The 18,459-nt window shown below is 36.8% G+C and overlaps 1 protein-coding gene across 1 annotated transcript in view; it reads right to left on the bottom strand.

The window, feature by feature from the left end:
- The window catches only part of LOC137399100 (uncharacterized), a 62,874-nt gene that overhangs the window by 33,040 nt on the left and 11,375 nt on the right, over positions 1 to 18,459 (bottom strand). Inside the window, exons 7-10 of the mRNA XM_068085183.1 lie at positions 18,204 to 18,390; positions 15,197 to 15,385; positions 14,349 to 14,489; positions 13,103 to 13,378 (exon numbers count right to left, since the gene is read on the bottom strand). Coding sequence (XP_067941284.1) covers positions 13,103 to 13,378; positions 14,349 to 14,489; positions 15,197 to 15,385; positions 18,204 to 18,390 — 793 coding nt within the window. The remainder of the gene's footprint in view (positions 1 to 13,102; positions 13,379 to 14,348; positions 14,490 to 15,196; positions 15,386 to 18,203; positions 18,391 to 18,459) is intronic.

The following is an 18,459-nucleotide window of genomic DNA, read 5'->3' as shown; positions in this document are numbered from 1 at the left end:
CTCATGGTCGCCTGTCACTTAAAGTTTTTCGACAAACGTCATCAAAGTTAAGCAAGTATTTGTATAAACATATGAAGCAATTTCCAATTCCATTTCCAACTTTTGTGGATCAATACAGATACACATTGTTTTTCGTCTATGATGCCCAAATACTGTTAAATAGTGTTTCATATCTTTATTGCTTTAGAATGATGGATATCAAGGAAAAAATGTGATTTTATAAAAAAAATGATAAAAAAAGGTTAAATTCATAGCCAATATATCTAATCTCAAAACAAGGACATAAATAAGTTATTTCAAGTTAAATTGCATGTAGTCTATGTTAAACTTGCTCCATATTCCTGCACCTATATCTATGCATCATCAGTTCCTGATTTACCAAAGCATTACGACAGAGTGACAAAAATGTTTTTTATACATTACTTTTTTTATTAATTTATTATATTGAAATGAATATTTTAAATTTAATTGTTCATTTAGTTATATATAATGCACCTGTTTAACACCGCATGTAGTTACTCAAAGTACTTATCATGAAATAAATCAAACAGAATACAAAGCATTCTTGTAAAAGCGTCTGCTACAACATATGACAGTTTTGACATACAAAGAAGATATCGGAATGAACTGACCTCGTACGTTGAAGTTGGACTGTATAAACATTTCAGTCAAAAGAAACACCAAGTACAAGCATACAGAAGCACCGAGATGGAGTAGGTAAACATACAGAGTTATACAGAAGTACCGAGATAGAGTAGGTAAACATACAAAGTTATACAGAAGTACCGAGATGGAGTAGGTAATCATACAGAGTTATACAGAAGTACCGAGATGGAATAGGTAAACATACAAAGTTATACAGAAGTACCGAGATGGAGTAGGTAAACATACAAAGTTATACAGAAGTACCGAGATGGAGTAGGTAAACATACAGAGTTATACAGAAGTACTGAGATGGAGTAGGTAAACATACAAAGTTATACAGAAGTACCGAGATGGAGTAGGTAAACATACAAAGTTATACAGAAGTACCGAGATGGAGTAGGTAAACATACAAAGTTATACAGAAGTACCGAGATGGAGTAGGTAAACATACAGAGTTATACAGAAGTACTGAGATGGAGTAGGTAAACATACAAAGTTATACAGAAGTACCGAGATGGAGTAGGTAAACATACAGAGTTATACAGAAGTACCGAGATGGAGTAGGTAAACATACAGAGTTATACAGAAGTATTGAAATGGAGTAGGTAAACATGCAGAGTTATACAGAAGTACCGAGATGGAGTAGGTAAACATACAGAGTTATACAGAAGTATTGAAATGGAGTAGGTAAACATGCAGAGTTATACAGAAGTATTTAAATGGAGTAGGTAAACATGCAGAGTTATACAGAAGTACTGAGATGGAGTAGGTAAACATACAGAGTTATACAGAAGTACTGAGATGGAGTAGGTAAACATACAGAGTTATACAGAAGTACCGAGATGGAGTAGGTAAACATACAGAGTTATACAGAAGTATTGAAATGGAGTAGGTAAACATACAGAGTTATACAGAAGTATTGAAATGGAGTAGGTAAACATGCAGAGTTATACAGAAGTACCGAGATGGAGTAGGTAAACATACAGAGTTATACAGAAGTATTGAAATGGAGTAGGTAAACATGCAGAGTTATACAGAAGTATTTAAATGGAGTAGGTAAACATGCAGAGTTATACAGAAGTACTGAGATGGAGTAGGTAAACATACAGAGTTATACAGAAGTATTGAAATGGAGTAGGTAAACATGCAGAGTTATACAGAAGTACCGAGATGGAGTAGGTAAACATACAGAGTTATACAGAAGTATTGAAATGGAGTAGGTAAACATGCAGAGTTATACAGAAGTACCGAGATGGAGTAGGTAAACATACAGAGTTATACAGAAGTATTGAAATGGAGTAGGTAAACATGCAGAGTTATACAGAAGTATTTAAATGGAGTAGGTAAACATGCAGAGTTATACAGAAGTACTGAGATGGAGTAGGTAAACATACAGAGTTATACAGAAGTACCGAGATGGAGTAGGTAAACATACAGAGTTATACAGAAGTACCGAGATGGAGTAGGTAAACATACAGAGTTATACAGAAGTACTGAGATGGAGTAGGTCAACATACAGAGTTATACAGAAGTACCGAGATGGAGTAGGTAAACATTCAGAGTTATACAGAAGTACCGAGATGGAGTAGGTAAACATACAAAGCTGATTAAAACATCAAATGTTTAATAAAAGTGAAATACTGCTCACTGCAAATGGTTCGTTACTGTTTCATTGTCAAAACTGACTACAATTCTTCTCTCAGCAATAGACTTAGCTTTTACAAAAGATTGAAGACGAATAAGGGAAGTCTAGCTAAACTGTATCTAGAATACAGCCTGCGCTATTTTTTAAAATCATGCATTACTCATAGTTTGTAAGCATCAATGAATGAGTGATAGACATCTAGTGTCGACTCGGTTTGTTTCTAAATGAAACTTCTTACGGCAAATCTTGTGAAGAACCTAGTGGTGAAAGTCGATACATAATACACTTTTAATACAAGAGCAAAGAATAAACACTCCGCAATAGTCAATGACAGTAAGCAGTTCATGTCTTTTTTCATGTCATGTCAAAGCTGTTTTTATTTAAAATAGATTAAAAAAATAGACATAATACTGCCAAGCAGAGATGGCAATGCTTATAGATAGACGTTAAATCTATTTACAACTACTTCATGTCATTTAAATCCCGCATATTAACCACATATTAACCGAATATTAACCGCATATTAACCACATATTAACCGCATATTAACCACATATTAACCGCATATTAACCACATATTACCACATATTAACCACATATTACCACATATTAACCAATATTAATTATATATCAACCGCATAGTAACTGCATATTAACCCCACATATTAACGAGAAATTGTTGTTCATTAGTCAAGCAACACAAATTCGACTTATCACACGATTGTAAGATTGTGATTATCATATGGACAATCCAGTAAATGCGTGAGTTTACACGATGCATAAAAGGGTATATTGGCAACGATGTACAAAGGTGAAAACGCTCAAAGGATCTATGATCATCTTAAGCCTAATCCAATAATTCAACATGAACTGTCCTGATTCAAATTCAGCGCAGCCGACCAAAAAAATAACATCCAAGGTCAAACTGACTGACTTCTGGAGTAGGAAGTTCATCAGGCAGGTTCTGAATTTGTGTTCACATCAGTCACATTATTTATCTACTGTCAATGCAAGTGACATGTATCTCACACTATAAACATGCATACCCTAGGACACTTAAGTATTCGCGGCATCTAACTTTCGCGTTTTCGCGGAGTCATCATCACGCGAAAAATTCATGCGCGAAACTAAACTATCATAACGAACTAGCGAAAATTCGAAATTAAATAGCTATGTTCTACACAGGCCTGTATTCACTGGTTGCAAGTTGGGGGGCTAATGTTAGACGACTAGTTATGAACATCTGGGGTGTGGAGAAGGGGGGGTGCTGTAAGCTCCCAACAGGTTTCTCTTATGCAGGGCCTCAGCCGGGCCTCTCACGTGAAGTTTTAAAAAATTTTATTGGCAAGTATCAACATTTTTCTATTTTTTGAGATTTGCTTTGTTTTAGCTGATGTGACTGACAAAACGTTTTAAAATTAAAACAGGCAAAACTTGTATGCAGTTAAAAAGCTCAGAAAGAAGACATCTTTTTTTTAAGCGTTTTAACAAAGATCATTTTTGCCGATTTTATTTCAAGTTCATTAAGTAGGATATGGGCAAGCAGATGTTTGCTAAAACTTGATATTTTGCAAACCTTTATAAAAGTCGTTAACAAGAATATTTTGCCGCTGATGAAGATAATAATGACGCCTAAGAACTACTAAAAGTTGACGTTTGTATCTATGGCTTCGAATAAAGTGATATTCTACAGCGATAAAAACCTTTCTATAGCCGTTGGACTATGAAATTCCTAAAAAGTTGGGGCGTCTTAGCCGGCCAGCTGTCCAAGGGAATACGGCCCTGTAGTTCATTGATATCCACAACAAAATCGTGATATTAGAAATGCAGATAATTTTGTGTGTGATGGAGCTCATTGGGAAATTTCTAGTAAATTCGTTAATACACCGAATGAGCAGCATGGCAAAGCAAATTAAGATAACAAGTTTTTTTGGAAAAGCCAAGACAAACGAAGAAGATGATGATATCAGTTTAGTCACCGAATTTGTAACTGATGAGGATGAAAGTCTGGTAGGTGAAGTCATACAATTAAATAATACTTATTGTAGTGATGAATTTTACTGCCAACCAAAAACGATAACAACCCTCACCAGGTCCAACCATGTTATACAGTTCTGGTTGTGATGTTGGTTGTTATCTATTTTCTTTTTTATGAGACATGTACTGTATTTGATTTTTTTTAAATTTGAAATATTGTGAACTCAATACGTGCCATGGCCATCGCTTGCTATAAATACTTGAGATCTAATATTGGTACCATATCGGTCACGACGGAAAGGACCGAGACGTCATTGATAGTCCAAGAAACAAATGGCAGCAAGCGATCACGTTGAATTATCGATTTCTGCCATACATTTATACCTGCGGGTTACAAATACAAACTAGTCGCAAATATAACAACTTTTTTTACAAGAGGACCGGACCTGAGGAATCTAATTTGTTTGTTCCACTGTATTTATTTTCACATCACTATATTTTCGCACTCATCAGAGCTGCGAAATTAAGTTGCAGCGAAATTTTACTCTGTGTGCTACTCACGAAACTAAATACTAGCGAAATATAAGTGTCCTAGGGTAAATGCAAACAAACAATCCTAAGTGAAGGGTATCATCCGCCATCATTGCATAAGTTTGAACTAGTAAACTTTCTGCGACGCTAAACGACAGATAACCACTGGGATTCATGATGAAAATGATTATATATGACTAGCCAAATGCCTGGTGTTGAACCGGTATACAAACAGCTTATAAAGAGTGGCAGGTAATGTAGTTGCCTGCCACTTGCCATTAGCCTGGCATATTGCCAATGAATAATTTGAGTACGCTACTAGCTACTATCTGTATTGCTAAACTTAACCAATAAGAGCTGTGAGAGCAAGCTTTAGTAATGTTGCTACCCCAGAGTGCTATGCTTATTTTAACTGACATAATGACTCATATCCCCTAATGAATTAATTGCGCCTCGTGTAGCTTAATCGGCAAGATTATCGCCTTGTGAAAGGAAGGTTCTGAGATCAAATCAAGTACAAAGTGGATATTTCATTTCTGAATTTTGATAGCTATAGCTGGGCACACCGAACGACGGACTTAGAGATTTATATGTATAAATTAAAGACAGATGACTACCTTATTTACCTCTTTCTGTAAATGAAATGAGATATCAATCGATCTAACTATAGAAAATTTTCTCAAGTTGAGTGAAGGCAATGACATTTTTTGAGTAAAGGTTAAACCAGAAGTCATTTGTTCAAATGCCAATCATGAAACCTGAACAGTTAGGGACACCAGAGTTGGTGCAATACTACGAATACAAAGGAAAAGGAATGTGCGGTTAAACAGAAGTGAACCTGAATTATGTTGAAAACAAATAATATAAGATCTTAATTCTATTCGACGGGAATTAAATTCTTTGACCAAACAATTTAAGTTATACAGAATGCTCTACAACTGCTGTCATGCTGTATGTCTATCGACCACTCATCGGTGTTTTCAACCGATGCTTTTCGTCAGTGCATGCAATCATAGCACGAAGATGGGTAAAAATGATGCGTAGATACGGATGATGTTTACTCGGGCAGATTAGCAACTGTCTCGCATGAGTGTGTCATGCTTTAAATGTAGTCTTGGGCTATTGCCATCATTCCATTGCTATGAAGAGATAAGACTAAAGCTGAGTGCATGTTAGCCAATAATCATGCAGATTTGCCAAAATCTTGGTCGGCCAATCGATTTCAAAACACTTATTTTTGGCTGGCTAAAAATGTTTCGAACAGTCAGCTAAATTGTAATTTGCAATGATTGCATGATTATGACAAGCAATCTGAACAGCCTGAGTGTTTTTCCATTGTCTCAGGCAGAACAAGTCAGCATGCGCTAATCTATATTAATCGACCGCAGTTTGTCATATGTGTGTCTGTTAGTCAGCATAAACGCCATGTGTTTCTGCATTTTTAGGCCGATTTCCCCCAAACTTCACACGCTCATGTTCCGTACCTTCCGTTAGATCAGTGAAAATATCTGAATCCTGACAACCAGCCTATTAAACACCAACCTGTGGACTATCTGGTGAAAAATAAAAGAGATCCAGCTAGTAGGCCTAAGTAAAAACAAAATGATTAAAATATCTGAACATTTACTATCAATCACTGTAGGTCGGTCGATATGCTTGGTTGTGAAGCCAATTGTCAGTCACAAAAACTGGCCAAAAGCTACTGATAGACTATCAGCTAGTGTTCACCCAGCTCAACCAGTTTAATCAAACTTCTATAATTGGTGTTTCAATGAGGTATATGCAGTTCAAAGGGGGGCATTGAAGACATTGAAGGGCATTGAAGAGGGGGGCAAAGGGGGAGTATTGAACACAGAGTTGCAGACAACATAAGTTAATCCTTCTTGTATTATCAATTTTTAGAACGCGTCATTTTGTATAAAATTTGGGATATTAATGACCTCTAGAATAATTGAATAGAAAAGCTGTCAGCTGACTGTTTGCCGCACTTACTGAAAGTGGTGGTATGATTTGTCGGAAAGTCAACATATAGCAAAAGGCTTTGCTTCGTGATGATGCAAGAATGAGAGCTGCCTTTGTTTTGTGGAAGCTAGAAGCTATCTTCGCTGGTGCCATCAATGCGTGCAGCCAGATTGCATAGTAGCAAGACTGGATGGCCTCGTCCAACGAGCTTCATCGATTTCATCAAAGGCGAGGCAATATACAGTGGCGCCAGGGCTGTATTGTCCAAAGAAAAAGTGGTCAGGAGACTTTCAATTAGTAGTTGCGGACGGCCCGACTGGTCGTGCGGGGAGGGTCTGGGAGGGGAGCTGAAGCGCCCTCCCAGAGAAGGGGGTTCGGGGGCCCTCCCCCGAGAAAATTTTGAGAATTAGAAGCAACATTAAAGCGTTTTAAAGTGTATCTTGTACTATTTAAGATGGTTATCCAGGTCGTGCCAAGGTGAGTCATTTCATGTCTTGCAAAGAGAGCTTGCTACAGAGTTACATACATGTAGTTTGAATTGTAACCATGTACAGTCATACTTCGACTTACGAGCTTAATGCGTTCCGAGACTGAGCTCGTATGTCAATTTACTCGCATGTTGGTGCAATTTATTTATATATAGAACAATTAAATATGTATTGATTGGTTTCCATACTCTAAAAATGCAAATAAAACACTCAAAACAAGATATTGTAACAGAAAGAACGTGTTGGTTATTGTCCTAACTTACCACAAGCAACAAATAAAAAATAATGCGAGGAAATGTGTTAAATTAAAATGTAAAATTAAATACATACAATAGCAGCTAACGCTAGCATTTGCCAGAGAGGGAGATATCCTAGGGAGTTATAGAGAGTTATCTTTCATTACAACAGTTGACTTTGATAAATTTGAATTTTATTAAAGTTTTAAAAAACAAACTTAGAAACAAACTAAAAGCAAACTTTCAATTTTAACGTAACGTAATTAAAATTTCTTCGACGTTCATAGTTTGAAGTTTCTCGCTGGTTAGCTAATTTTTCCTTCGTTTCGCCTTCCCGACTAACCGGCCGTTTTAAGATCTAAGGACGTTTGCCTTTGTCACCCCTTTTAACATGTTGCGATTGGGACGAACACAGGTGTCGTCACAAACGGTTAATGGTACGACCACTAGCCAACTTGTCCGAATGTTAATAATTTTGATAGATAGCACCGGCCTTTTTACATAGCATCGGTCAGTTACGCTGTCACCGGCCAATTGTCTATCTTTTATCCAATGCCTGAGCAGTCTCTCCGTCAACAATCGTGAAGATCGCTGCGCCGTTTAGAAACTATAGTTAGTCTTTTTGCGAACTAAATAAATGCCCTGAATATAATCCTTCTGTTTGATAATTGTGGATGTATTTCTGTCATATTGCTGAGCTAGCTCAATCACGCATTCCCATTTCGCATATTTTTCAATAGTTTTCCGTTTAATATAAATTGTTATCATTTGCTTTTTCTTTGCATTTCATCTTTCATTTTACTGGCAAACTTTCGGTCTACGTACAGTACATTTAATTCACATAATTCTGCACTGAAAATCGTGCGCAAGAAAACCACAGTACAAAATTATAACCTGAGCAGTTGGAAAATACAGAGTGATGCTGTTCTTATAAAACACCTCCGGCCTACTTGGCAACTGACTCACGTGCTCGTATCTCAAACATGGCTCGTATGTTAATGCTAAAACTTGCTTAAAAGCTGACTCGTATCTCAAGTTTCTCGTACGTTGAAGCACTCGTAAGTTGAAGTATTACTGTATATGTATATTTACATTTATATTCATAAATATACATACATGTACATGTGTACATAGAAGATTAATTGTTATAGCTTGACACTTGTCTTTTAAAATTTAAATTTAAGAGCACCTGCTTTAGTTACATAAATAAGTATAAATAATATATTACATTCACCAAGGAAAGACAACAAATAGATTACTTGGCCTGCTTAAAACTTACTATGTTTAAATTATGGCCACCTAGGAATACAATGACCAACAAACTTGGCCTGCAAACACGTCCATACATGTACATGTGTACATAGAAGATTGATTGTTATAGCTTGACACTTGTCTTTTAAAAAGCTCTTCTTCTGTCAATGTGTCCATGCAGACCTGTCAACCTGGTGCTATACAAATGAGGGAGAAATTAGCCTCTAAAGCCTCGTGCTAGCGGAAAAGTTTTTAAATCGGGACCTAAGCCGGTTAACATTGTATTTCAGCTCTAAAATTATGCTTAAGTGAATTACAAAAATATCAAAACAAATCACGGGCAACTTTTATGAAATTAATGTTGTACATTACAGTTCTGCAAAAAAACATTGTATCATATCCATGGTGATGAACATAACTTAAACACAAAACTCTCAAAAGTTTACTGTAAACGAATTTGGTAGTTAGACAGGGATTCTATATCATCTCTACATTTGAGTCTGCACTGATTTGGGATGAGGTAGCTGCTGCTCCTTGATGTTTTAAATTGTAGGTTTTGGCGGACTTTTTAAGGTTTTTGAGTAGGTCAGCTTTCAACTCTGTTTCAAAGCAGCAGGTAGAAAAGTTTATTTTGGTGGCTATCAGAGCATTCACCGTTTCGGAACATAGGTCAGCCCTAGCCTCGGTATGTATTTTTTTAAGCATAGAAAAAACGCGCTCTGTTGCTGCATTGCTGTGAGGTATGCAGAGAATGGCCCTCATTAAAGTCGTCAGTAAGGGATAACGCTCTAATGCCATAGCATCCCAAAACTTTGCTGGTGTTGATTGCGATGCTGGAGTATCATCTAGCTGCAGGTTGACCCATTCCTGATGAATAAGGTCGAGATCAGCAGGCTGCGTAAATATGCCAAGTTCTTTGTATCATGTAAAAGATTTCTGCCATGGACAGTCCATGGCAGAAATCTTTTACAACTGATTCTGTATCTATTTCAACATCTTTATATATATACATGTATGTAATATTAGAAGATTATTTAGACAGCCTGCCCCATGGTGTTCCTTATCCTTGTTTGGATTTGCTTCAATACAGAAATGTATCTCTCGCCAACTGCATTAGTGGCCGGCAAAATCAATACTAGATTAGTGAGCTCCACTTCATCGCTAGTTGCTAGAGCGCAACGTTGCGCTAGAGCGCTAATAATTAGTAGTTGGAAATTCCAAGTGAATGAGCTTAGACTTAAATTCTTAGTAATTAGCCGCTAAAGATCACTAAAAGGTTGGGGCTGCTCAGCTGCCCAGCCGCCTCAGAGAATACGGGCCTGTGAATTTTAGTGTCACGTATGACTTCCACTATAATATACACTGCCGATTTCGCAATTTCCGAAATTTTGACAGAAGAAAAGTGCTCCGGATGGTTCCGGAGTCTCCTAATAGGGCAATACAGTACTGAGTGGCGCAATATGGACTGGGGGTTTCCCTTGACTCTCGTTATTATTGTATATAAGTGCGGAAACCATGCGGTTGTAATCATTCTGCATTATATCAGCTTACCAGCAACTAGCAAGATGAGCGGACTACAATCTAATGCACCGAAAATGCTTTCAACAACAGAAGCCTCAGTTCCAGTTATAGATGGAATGACACTCTTCATCATCGTGCCTATTTTAAGCATACTGGGCGTTGTGGTTCTGGGAGCTGTGCTACATTTTACTTGCAAACTGTGCAATCTGATAGACTCAGCGTATAATTCTAAGAAACAACACCGACCTCGGAACGACAGCCAAAGCTCGACGATCACCTTGATCTCCGAAGCAAGTGCTCCATCTACAGAAGACCTGGAAGATGGATCGGTGCTTTCAGCTTGGACTGATGTAAGGTCGAACTATAGAAAGCCGATGTTAGAGCGTAATAGAAGACCATCGTCAAACTCGACATCAGCAAAAGCGTCTCAGGAAGAAACGACAGCTAAGCCACCTCCCAGCTACTATGATGTGATAAATGAAACGGCTGGTGTCCATCGCTGACCCAGGTATTGCGCTATTTTGAATGTGTATAATATATAAAAGAATTAGATAAGCTAGGTTTTTGGATATTTGACAAATTGCTATTTGCTCGTAAATGCGTTGCCCAAGATACCAAAACAACTTTAGTTTTATTTTCTGCTATGCAGAACATTTGGAAAAAAATGAAGAGATAGGTTTGGTTATTTTGTTTCATTCCATATTCTTACCATTTCATCTTTTCCCTTTTAAATCATCAAATCCATAAAAAAACAATATTTTACTGTTTACCATTGGCAAATGGCAAATGGCAAATGGCAAATGCAAGGAATGAAAGAACTTTCATTACAAAATGGTTCAATTAACAGAAAGTCGATTTAAATATGAATGAACATATCTGACGATATTTGATGTAATGTTTTTGAATGAGCTGCCTCTGTTTTGAACAAAAGTCTTGCCACGGTCACAGATCATGCAAACGTTTGTTATTCTGTTGCATTTCTGATTTTCCACGGCAGCAAAATTTTCCATCACGACTCGCAGTTTCCATAACCTAATTAGCAGAGTAAACAACGTTCAACTAGTGCTGTTGTGTGTACACAATAGTAAGATTATGACATAATCCCGTCTAATCGATTAACAAAAGCTCTTTATGATTACCAGGAAAAATTCCATCTGAGGTCTGAATGGAGTAAGAAAAACCTATATGGCAGCTGACTTATGCTTATATGCTCGCTCCTACAGAGAGATGATCAACACAATTTAAGATCGCTTCCTGTTGCCGAGCAAGCTTTATCTAATCTCTCAAAGAATACTCTACCTATTCCTAGTATTATGACACTGTTAGACTACTGTTTGTACAAGTGATGGAACTAAATATTTAATCGCCACAGTTTTTATGGCTTGTGCAATACACATGTTCAAAACAGTCTTTTTTATTCATTGTTTAGTTTTTGTTTAAACTTGTATTTTGTATATATATGTGTATATATGTATATAAATATTTATAATAATTGTATATCCAACTCTACTTTCTACTGTTACGTTCAATGCAATGTGAAAGATAGAATATCCAAATCTCAACTTTTGATAAGCTACTGCGGCGGGTGAATGTACACGATATCAAGATTACAGTATTACTACCATTGTTATTCCATAAAAAAACTGTTGTGATAATACACACTTGACCAATACAAAGCACTTGACCTTAAACCTGGAGATCAAAGGCATGTGTTGGGTCATTAACGCTTTTTTCCAATAAAACACAAACACAGCCGGTCTATTCCTTACGCAATTGGACAAGCTTCAAAGTACAACTTAAGCTCTAAACATAATTCACATTCCAATCCACTGTGGACGATCTTTTTTAACAACATCTCCTAAATTCTCCATAATAGGACTATCTGCTGTTCAGTATATACACTATCCAACCAAAAAGCATCTTGCTACCAAATGCACGAGATCATTCGTGATGACATTGTCACTCTGATTTTGGTGATCGAAAATATACATTAAAGAAGTAAACAATTGGTTGAACTATGTTCAACGATGACATTAGATCTGGTTGAGCATGAAAACCAGAGTCAGGTGCTATGGATCCTTCTACATAACTTGTTAGGTAGTGACCAGAATGAACTAGAAACGTAGAAACCCTAATGCTGATGAGACATGAACTGACAGCATTGCCGTCAGCTGCAATAAGTTTTCATGATCTAGTTTATTTTCTGAGAAAAAAAACCATTGCTAAGCAAACAATTAAACAAAAGGGAAAAATTGCTCCAATGCCTCAGACTGCCATTTTTAAGTATTTTTCATGTATTCGTGTTGCAACAGCCAAAATGAGCTTTCATTGCGCGTTGGCCGTAATTCAAAACTCGTACAGGCTCTCACTTTTATGTGTAGAACAGTCATCAGTTCAACTAACTAAATCGCAATTAATAGTTTGGATTCGTGTTACGAGATGAGGAAGTTGCATATGTGAACACCAAAGGCTACTTCAAGATAAAGCAAAATCGAAGTCGTTACATTTCATCATTGAGAACAACTAAACTGCAGCAGCCGGTTGCACTGGCTATGAAAACCTGGTACTGGTGCCTTTGTTAACGCCTAAACTGATACAGAGGTAGATCAGAATGATAACTATGCCTATGATACGATGAATCATGAATCATGAAATTACAATAAAAAGGAGATAAGATGTACTTTAGAATGATCATGAAAAGGAAGCTCTATAGTGAGAAAGCAAATCACAAAACCCAAATAAGTTGGGTTTCAGCCAAAAATAAAGTTAAAAAAAATTCATTTTACCCACTTGGCCAGTGAAGTATAACAAAAGATCACTTAGAAAGCAAAGTTTTAAAAACTTACCGACATTGGGAGGAGGAAGCGGGATGTCGTAACCGCCGAATGTCAACGTTCCGATAGTGTTGAAGACCACACTTCGTAGAATCATATTCGAAAAACTAGTGACGAGAGTTCGGTCTTCTTCTGATGCCATTAAAGGACCGAAGACATTCTCCGACAAAAAGTTGATTTTGTTCTCAAGCATTAGCTCTTCCTTGAGGTCGGAAAACATCGGCGAGATCGCAACTTGTACTGCTTCCATCATTTGTACCGATGAGAAAGGATACCACTGGGAAAGACCTGTACACACCGAAACAACAGTCATTGCCATGTCTTAGTAATGACAATGAAACAATGATAAATGAAAAAACACATTGCAACAACTACGTGTGAACAAAAAAGGAAACTGAAGATATAGAAATTGTCTCCCTTACACTTGTGACAAACATATGTTGTCTCCTATGGCAGAATATAACATTCAAAGAATAAGCAGTAGAGCCGAGCTTAGGTGAACATATAGATTTCATTGAAAGTAGTTCCTTGTAAGCTACTAGGAGCTAATAAATACGTTCTACTTGCAAGATTAGGTAATGAACATTTGAAGCAAGATAGGAAGTACCCATACAGGCATAACAAAACGTGAGCCTGTATGAGTGTGCTGTTATATTTTGGATTGCACACTATTCTAAAGAATGGCATCAGTTTGGAGTTATCTTATTTACCCAAACGGTTCAGAAGTTTAGACTTATCATTGCTACGGTGTAAAAATCGGGAGTAAGTTATTTACTCGAAGAGCAACTTACACAAAATTTTGGTAGATTTTATAAGAAAGTATTGATATTTTTCTATCATTTGCAATTTTTTTGATGTCTGAAGTGATCTGACTGTCAGGATGTTTCTAGATTAAAATTGACAAACTTGGTTGTAATTTAAATGCTCAGAAAAAAATTTGTGCGAAATGATGTCACTAGTCGCTACCGTTGCTATAGTAGATATCGGCTATTGTATTCAGGTTGCAGCGTTCTGCATCTCTTCTGTCAACCTGTTTGCAACTATAGATGTCATGATCGCACTTTCACTTGATCTGAGCGTGTCAACCGCGATCAGGTTTTGTTCAATGTGATCAGATCACCTCAAACATAAAAAAATTACAAATGACAGAGAGATATCAATATTTTCTGATAAAATCTACTAAAATTTTGTGCAAGTTAATGTTAAAGCTGATTTCTCAAATAACCATGACAATTATTTCCTCATAGAGTAGACGTACCAGCAGTGCCTACTATCTGTCTAGTAGAGATGAATCCATGAACGAGGCCAATTGCAAAGCACAGAACTTTAATAGACTGTTTTTCCTTGTCAACCTTGGCCCACATTTCCTCACTTACAAGGCTCAGCGAAATGACGATTCCTAGAAGGAATAAAATAATAACAGCAAGTGCAAACTAAATGCATTTTGCACCAAAATAAAACAAATTGTGACAAATAAAATGATGCAAAAGCTTGAAATATTTACATACCATAAAATGACACGAAATCAAGGAAATATTTTTCTTTTAAACAGAGAGTTGTGTTTTCTCAAATTTTTACTATAATACGAACCACATCCACCTGTCTAAAACCACGCTAAGAGTGTTAGGAAAAAGATTGCTTTGCATCAGAATTGAACCCAAGGTGTTAGATTAACAGGCGAGCACATTACCACTACACTACTCAGTAACATGCCACTTCTTGGGACAATCATACCAATTACTCATAACCATCTCTCAAAGTGCACTGAACTGGCAAGCGTACCAGAATGCTATTATAGAAACTTTCCCAACAAACTAATAATTTGTATGTTTTAGTTTCGGTAATTGACATTTTGGTAATGAAATCATTTTTATATAAAAAAATCTGCTCTGGCAGATTTTTATATAAATATATAATGTATATTTATATATTTATATATTATATATTTATATAAATATATAATGTATATTTAAAACGTTGTTTTATTGCATCCAGACATTGAAATAAATATCTACACTTAAAATGTGGGGACAGAGAGAAAAATCAGCGTGTGTTTGAGTCAGCAGACTTTGAGTCAGCTGACCACAATCATAACATTTCTCCTACCCCTAATCAGTGCATCAGTAAGGCAAGCCAGTGGAGCAGAAGTAACTTTACGCTCTCCTGCACCAAAGAAGTCATCTGTGATGAAATGCCACGAGATCGATAGGACACTCTCGAGGAGGCTTGTGGGTAATCTATCGCTAGGCTCCGCTGTCATCCATATGATTAGCTGTGGAGCTGTCTCATCCGTATCTATGGAAAGAAAAACAACATTATAAAATTTCCCTAAGTAGTCATTCAACAACAATAGGAAACTTCCACAAGTTTCCATAACATTATTCAACACCGAGAAAAACTGTAAACATGTGATAGCAGTCTTATTCCATTCATTCTAATTGTAGCGTTCTCTATTGTTGTCTTTGTGTTGAACTGTTTGCAATTCCCTAATACACACTAGAAGTTGTGTTGAAATTCAAACACAAAATGACTCATCAACTGAAGAAGGACAATGGCTTGGCCTTATTCTAAATTTGGCAAGAGTTCAAGTTATCCTAGAGTTATCGTATCCAAGAAACGTATCAGTCGGTAAAACAACACAAAGTATTGTTCCTTATTATTATGGAGAGTAGGCAAAGCCAAAAGTCAATTGATGTGAGCACCGCATGACCCTTTGCCGCCAGACGAGCGGAGTAGTCATGTCCGGTGGCTACTGGAAAAATTTATAAAACTTTCCATCTTTGAGTAAAACATCAATACGAAGCTAAGGTAGTAGCTGCATGTTGGCTAAATCTACTTAGAAGAAATGTTTAGCCATCAGTCATAAAACTACATGAGTTCAAGCCAACCTCACACCTTTTATCGATTCAAAGAATTATTTCTATTTCAGGAATTTCAGGATTTTATGTTCTCTCTCTTAAATAGATTAAACATGCAGTCAATTAAATCTTATGGCGCAAATATTTTATTTGTAAAAATTTCATAAAAAGTGAAGACTTTGGTTAAAAGATCTTACTACTTCCTACAGATCTTATACCGATCTGTAGGAAGTAGTAAAATATAACAATTATGCACCGTTTGACCATTTTCATTGGGCCATAAACGTTTACATAGAAAAGAGGAAGTTCAACCTGACACCTTCAGAGTGGTCCCATTCCCATCTTAATAAGAAGGACATGTATATTATATTCGTACATGGGAACTGTTAGAAATTCGTATCAGTTTTATTTTAAGGATCTAAATACTTGGTCATAATAGCATTTGAAATGTCAATGCTATTATGGCCATTTCATTTAAATGGTCTATAATGGAAACGGTAAACAAATATCTGTCACTGTTGATGAAGGTAAAAAGCCCACATTAAAGTGGCTTTGTGTGATCTGACAACTTGTGGCAATTAAGGTATGTGTTCAAGGTGCCTCAGTAGTTCTTATGTGGTTTCAGTACCGTAAGCCTAAGGTAGAACTGCCTTATGAGCTGCTCTCACATGAACAGCTCTTTATGATGACCGTAAAGAAAGTGCTGAAGAATGCCGAGGGTATAACAAGCATGATTCAAGCCGCTAGAGAAGCCCGCACACTGGTCACAGATTCGAAAACCTGAGGCTAAATGCACTAGCTCAAATATCGGCACTATTTAATTTGCAACTTTCAATATTATTTAAATTGGCAATTGGCAAATTATAAAAATGGAGTCAGGATGGTTCCAGCGTTACTGTTTCAAGTCACAGGTGAAAGATATGCAATGACTGAAATGTATGATTTTTGGATCATACATTAGCTGTCAGATCCACATTAGCGTGACCCACAATAAAGCTTTCTTGCCCTGCTGAAACATGGTTTGCAGGCAAACCTTTGGTGCGTTATTTGCGTTCTATGATGGCAACCTAGCTTTTAGACCAGAAAACTGTCAGTTAATTACTTAGAGAAGACATAGACATTGCATTAGTCAGGGTGATGGAACAAAAAGTTGAATTCACTTTCTGGCAGCAAGAGGGAGATTCTATCTCTGAACTACGCATTCAATCAGCGACCATGCAAGTGGCTGCTGATACAGAATATTAAAATAAAGAACATAACTCCAAACAGTTTTAAAAGAGCGGTGAGTTTAATTATAGTTGGTGTGCAACAAGCCAAAGAGTAGGAAGTGAACATTCTAAACTAATTTCTAGCGAGAAAAAATGTACCCGCTATATTTGGCAAAAGATGACAACTACCAACTAGTCTATGAACTACATAATTTGAAACCTGCTGGCAACAGGCCAACATTTTGGTCAACAGATCAGCTCCAGTCTCAATTCACAAGCACACACTCACAGCAAGCTTTCACTCGAAGTGAAAGCTTGTTATTATGACGCAAACTGTGCATGCATAGCAGCCTTGTTACCTTTGATGTAGTCCCAGTCGTGAATTGTGGGTAGAACTGCAGATACAAGAACAAGAGGAGCTCATAAGAAAACCACAAATGATCAGATACACAAACTGAATAAACATGAATAATTCTACACAGTTTACATCGGGTGGGGGTAAAGATACAGTTTTGTAAAACTGAGATCCTGGAACAAAGCCCAGATATAATATTTAGTATTACTGCTACTAATACTACTGCTTTAATGAAGCATAACTCTATATCTGCTGCGGGGTGATAGGTACTCGTCACATACTGGTAGTTATCAGCGCTTCTTACAACCTAGGCTATTTAGTGTACACGGCAACTGACAAAGGCCGGGACGCTTCCAGGGAAATTCAAATAGAGCTCATCTCAACTTCTCAAGTATTATGTGCAAACACAAGAGTTTAGATATCCGTGAGAGAAATTCATTAGAACATCACATTACCTCATTGATAACATAAACATATAACATAAAACACTGACATTTGAAAGTCAGTTACAAAAACAGTTACAGTTATAAACAGTTCAAGAATCATAGCTAATGTGTTACAAAAGTCATAGTTTTTAGGATGAAAAAATATGGAACATCTATTTCAGGATATAGAACTGACACATCTACTGAAAACAACACTCTACCGTTAGGTTTACCAAAATAATTCCTAGGAGACGCACACGCGCTTACCTTTGGTCCTCACGACAGCTTGCAGACGTTTTTTGATAACCTTGAGCACAGCGTCTGGAGCTAAATGCAACTTGTCAATAAGAACCCAATTGTCTGTCTCAGATTTGGTAGCAGCATCGAGCAGGTTGTCGAGTCTAGAAAGGCAACCGGCGCCCATAGTGATGTGTGTGAACTCAACATTCCGAGACTACAAGACAAAGTAATAAACAGCACTTTAAATCATCAAATAATAATTATACCAAGACAATATCACAAT

The sequence above is a fragment of the Watersipora subatra genome, chromosome 1 (genome assembly GCF_963576615.1).
Source record: "Watersipora subatra chromosome 1, tzWatSuba1.1, whole genome shotgun sequence".
NCBI classification, from domain to species: domain Eukaryota; kingdom Metazoa; phylum Bryozoa; class Gymnolaemata; order Cheilostomatida; family Watersiporidae; genus Watersipora; species Watersipora subatra.
This window is presented reverse-complemented; position numbering and strand designations above follow the sequence as displayed.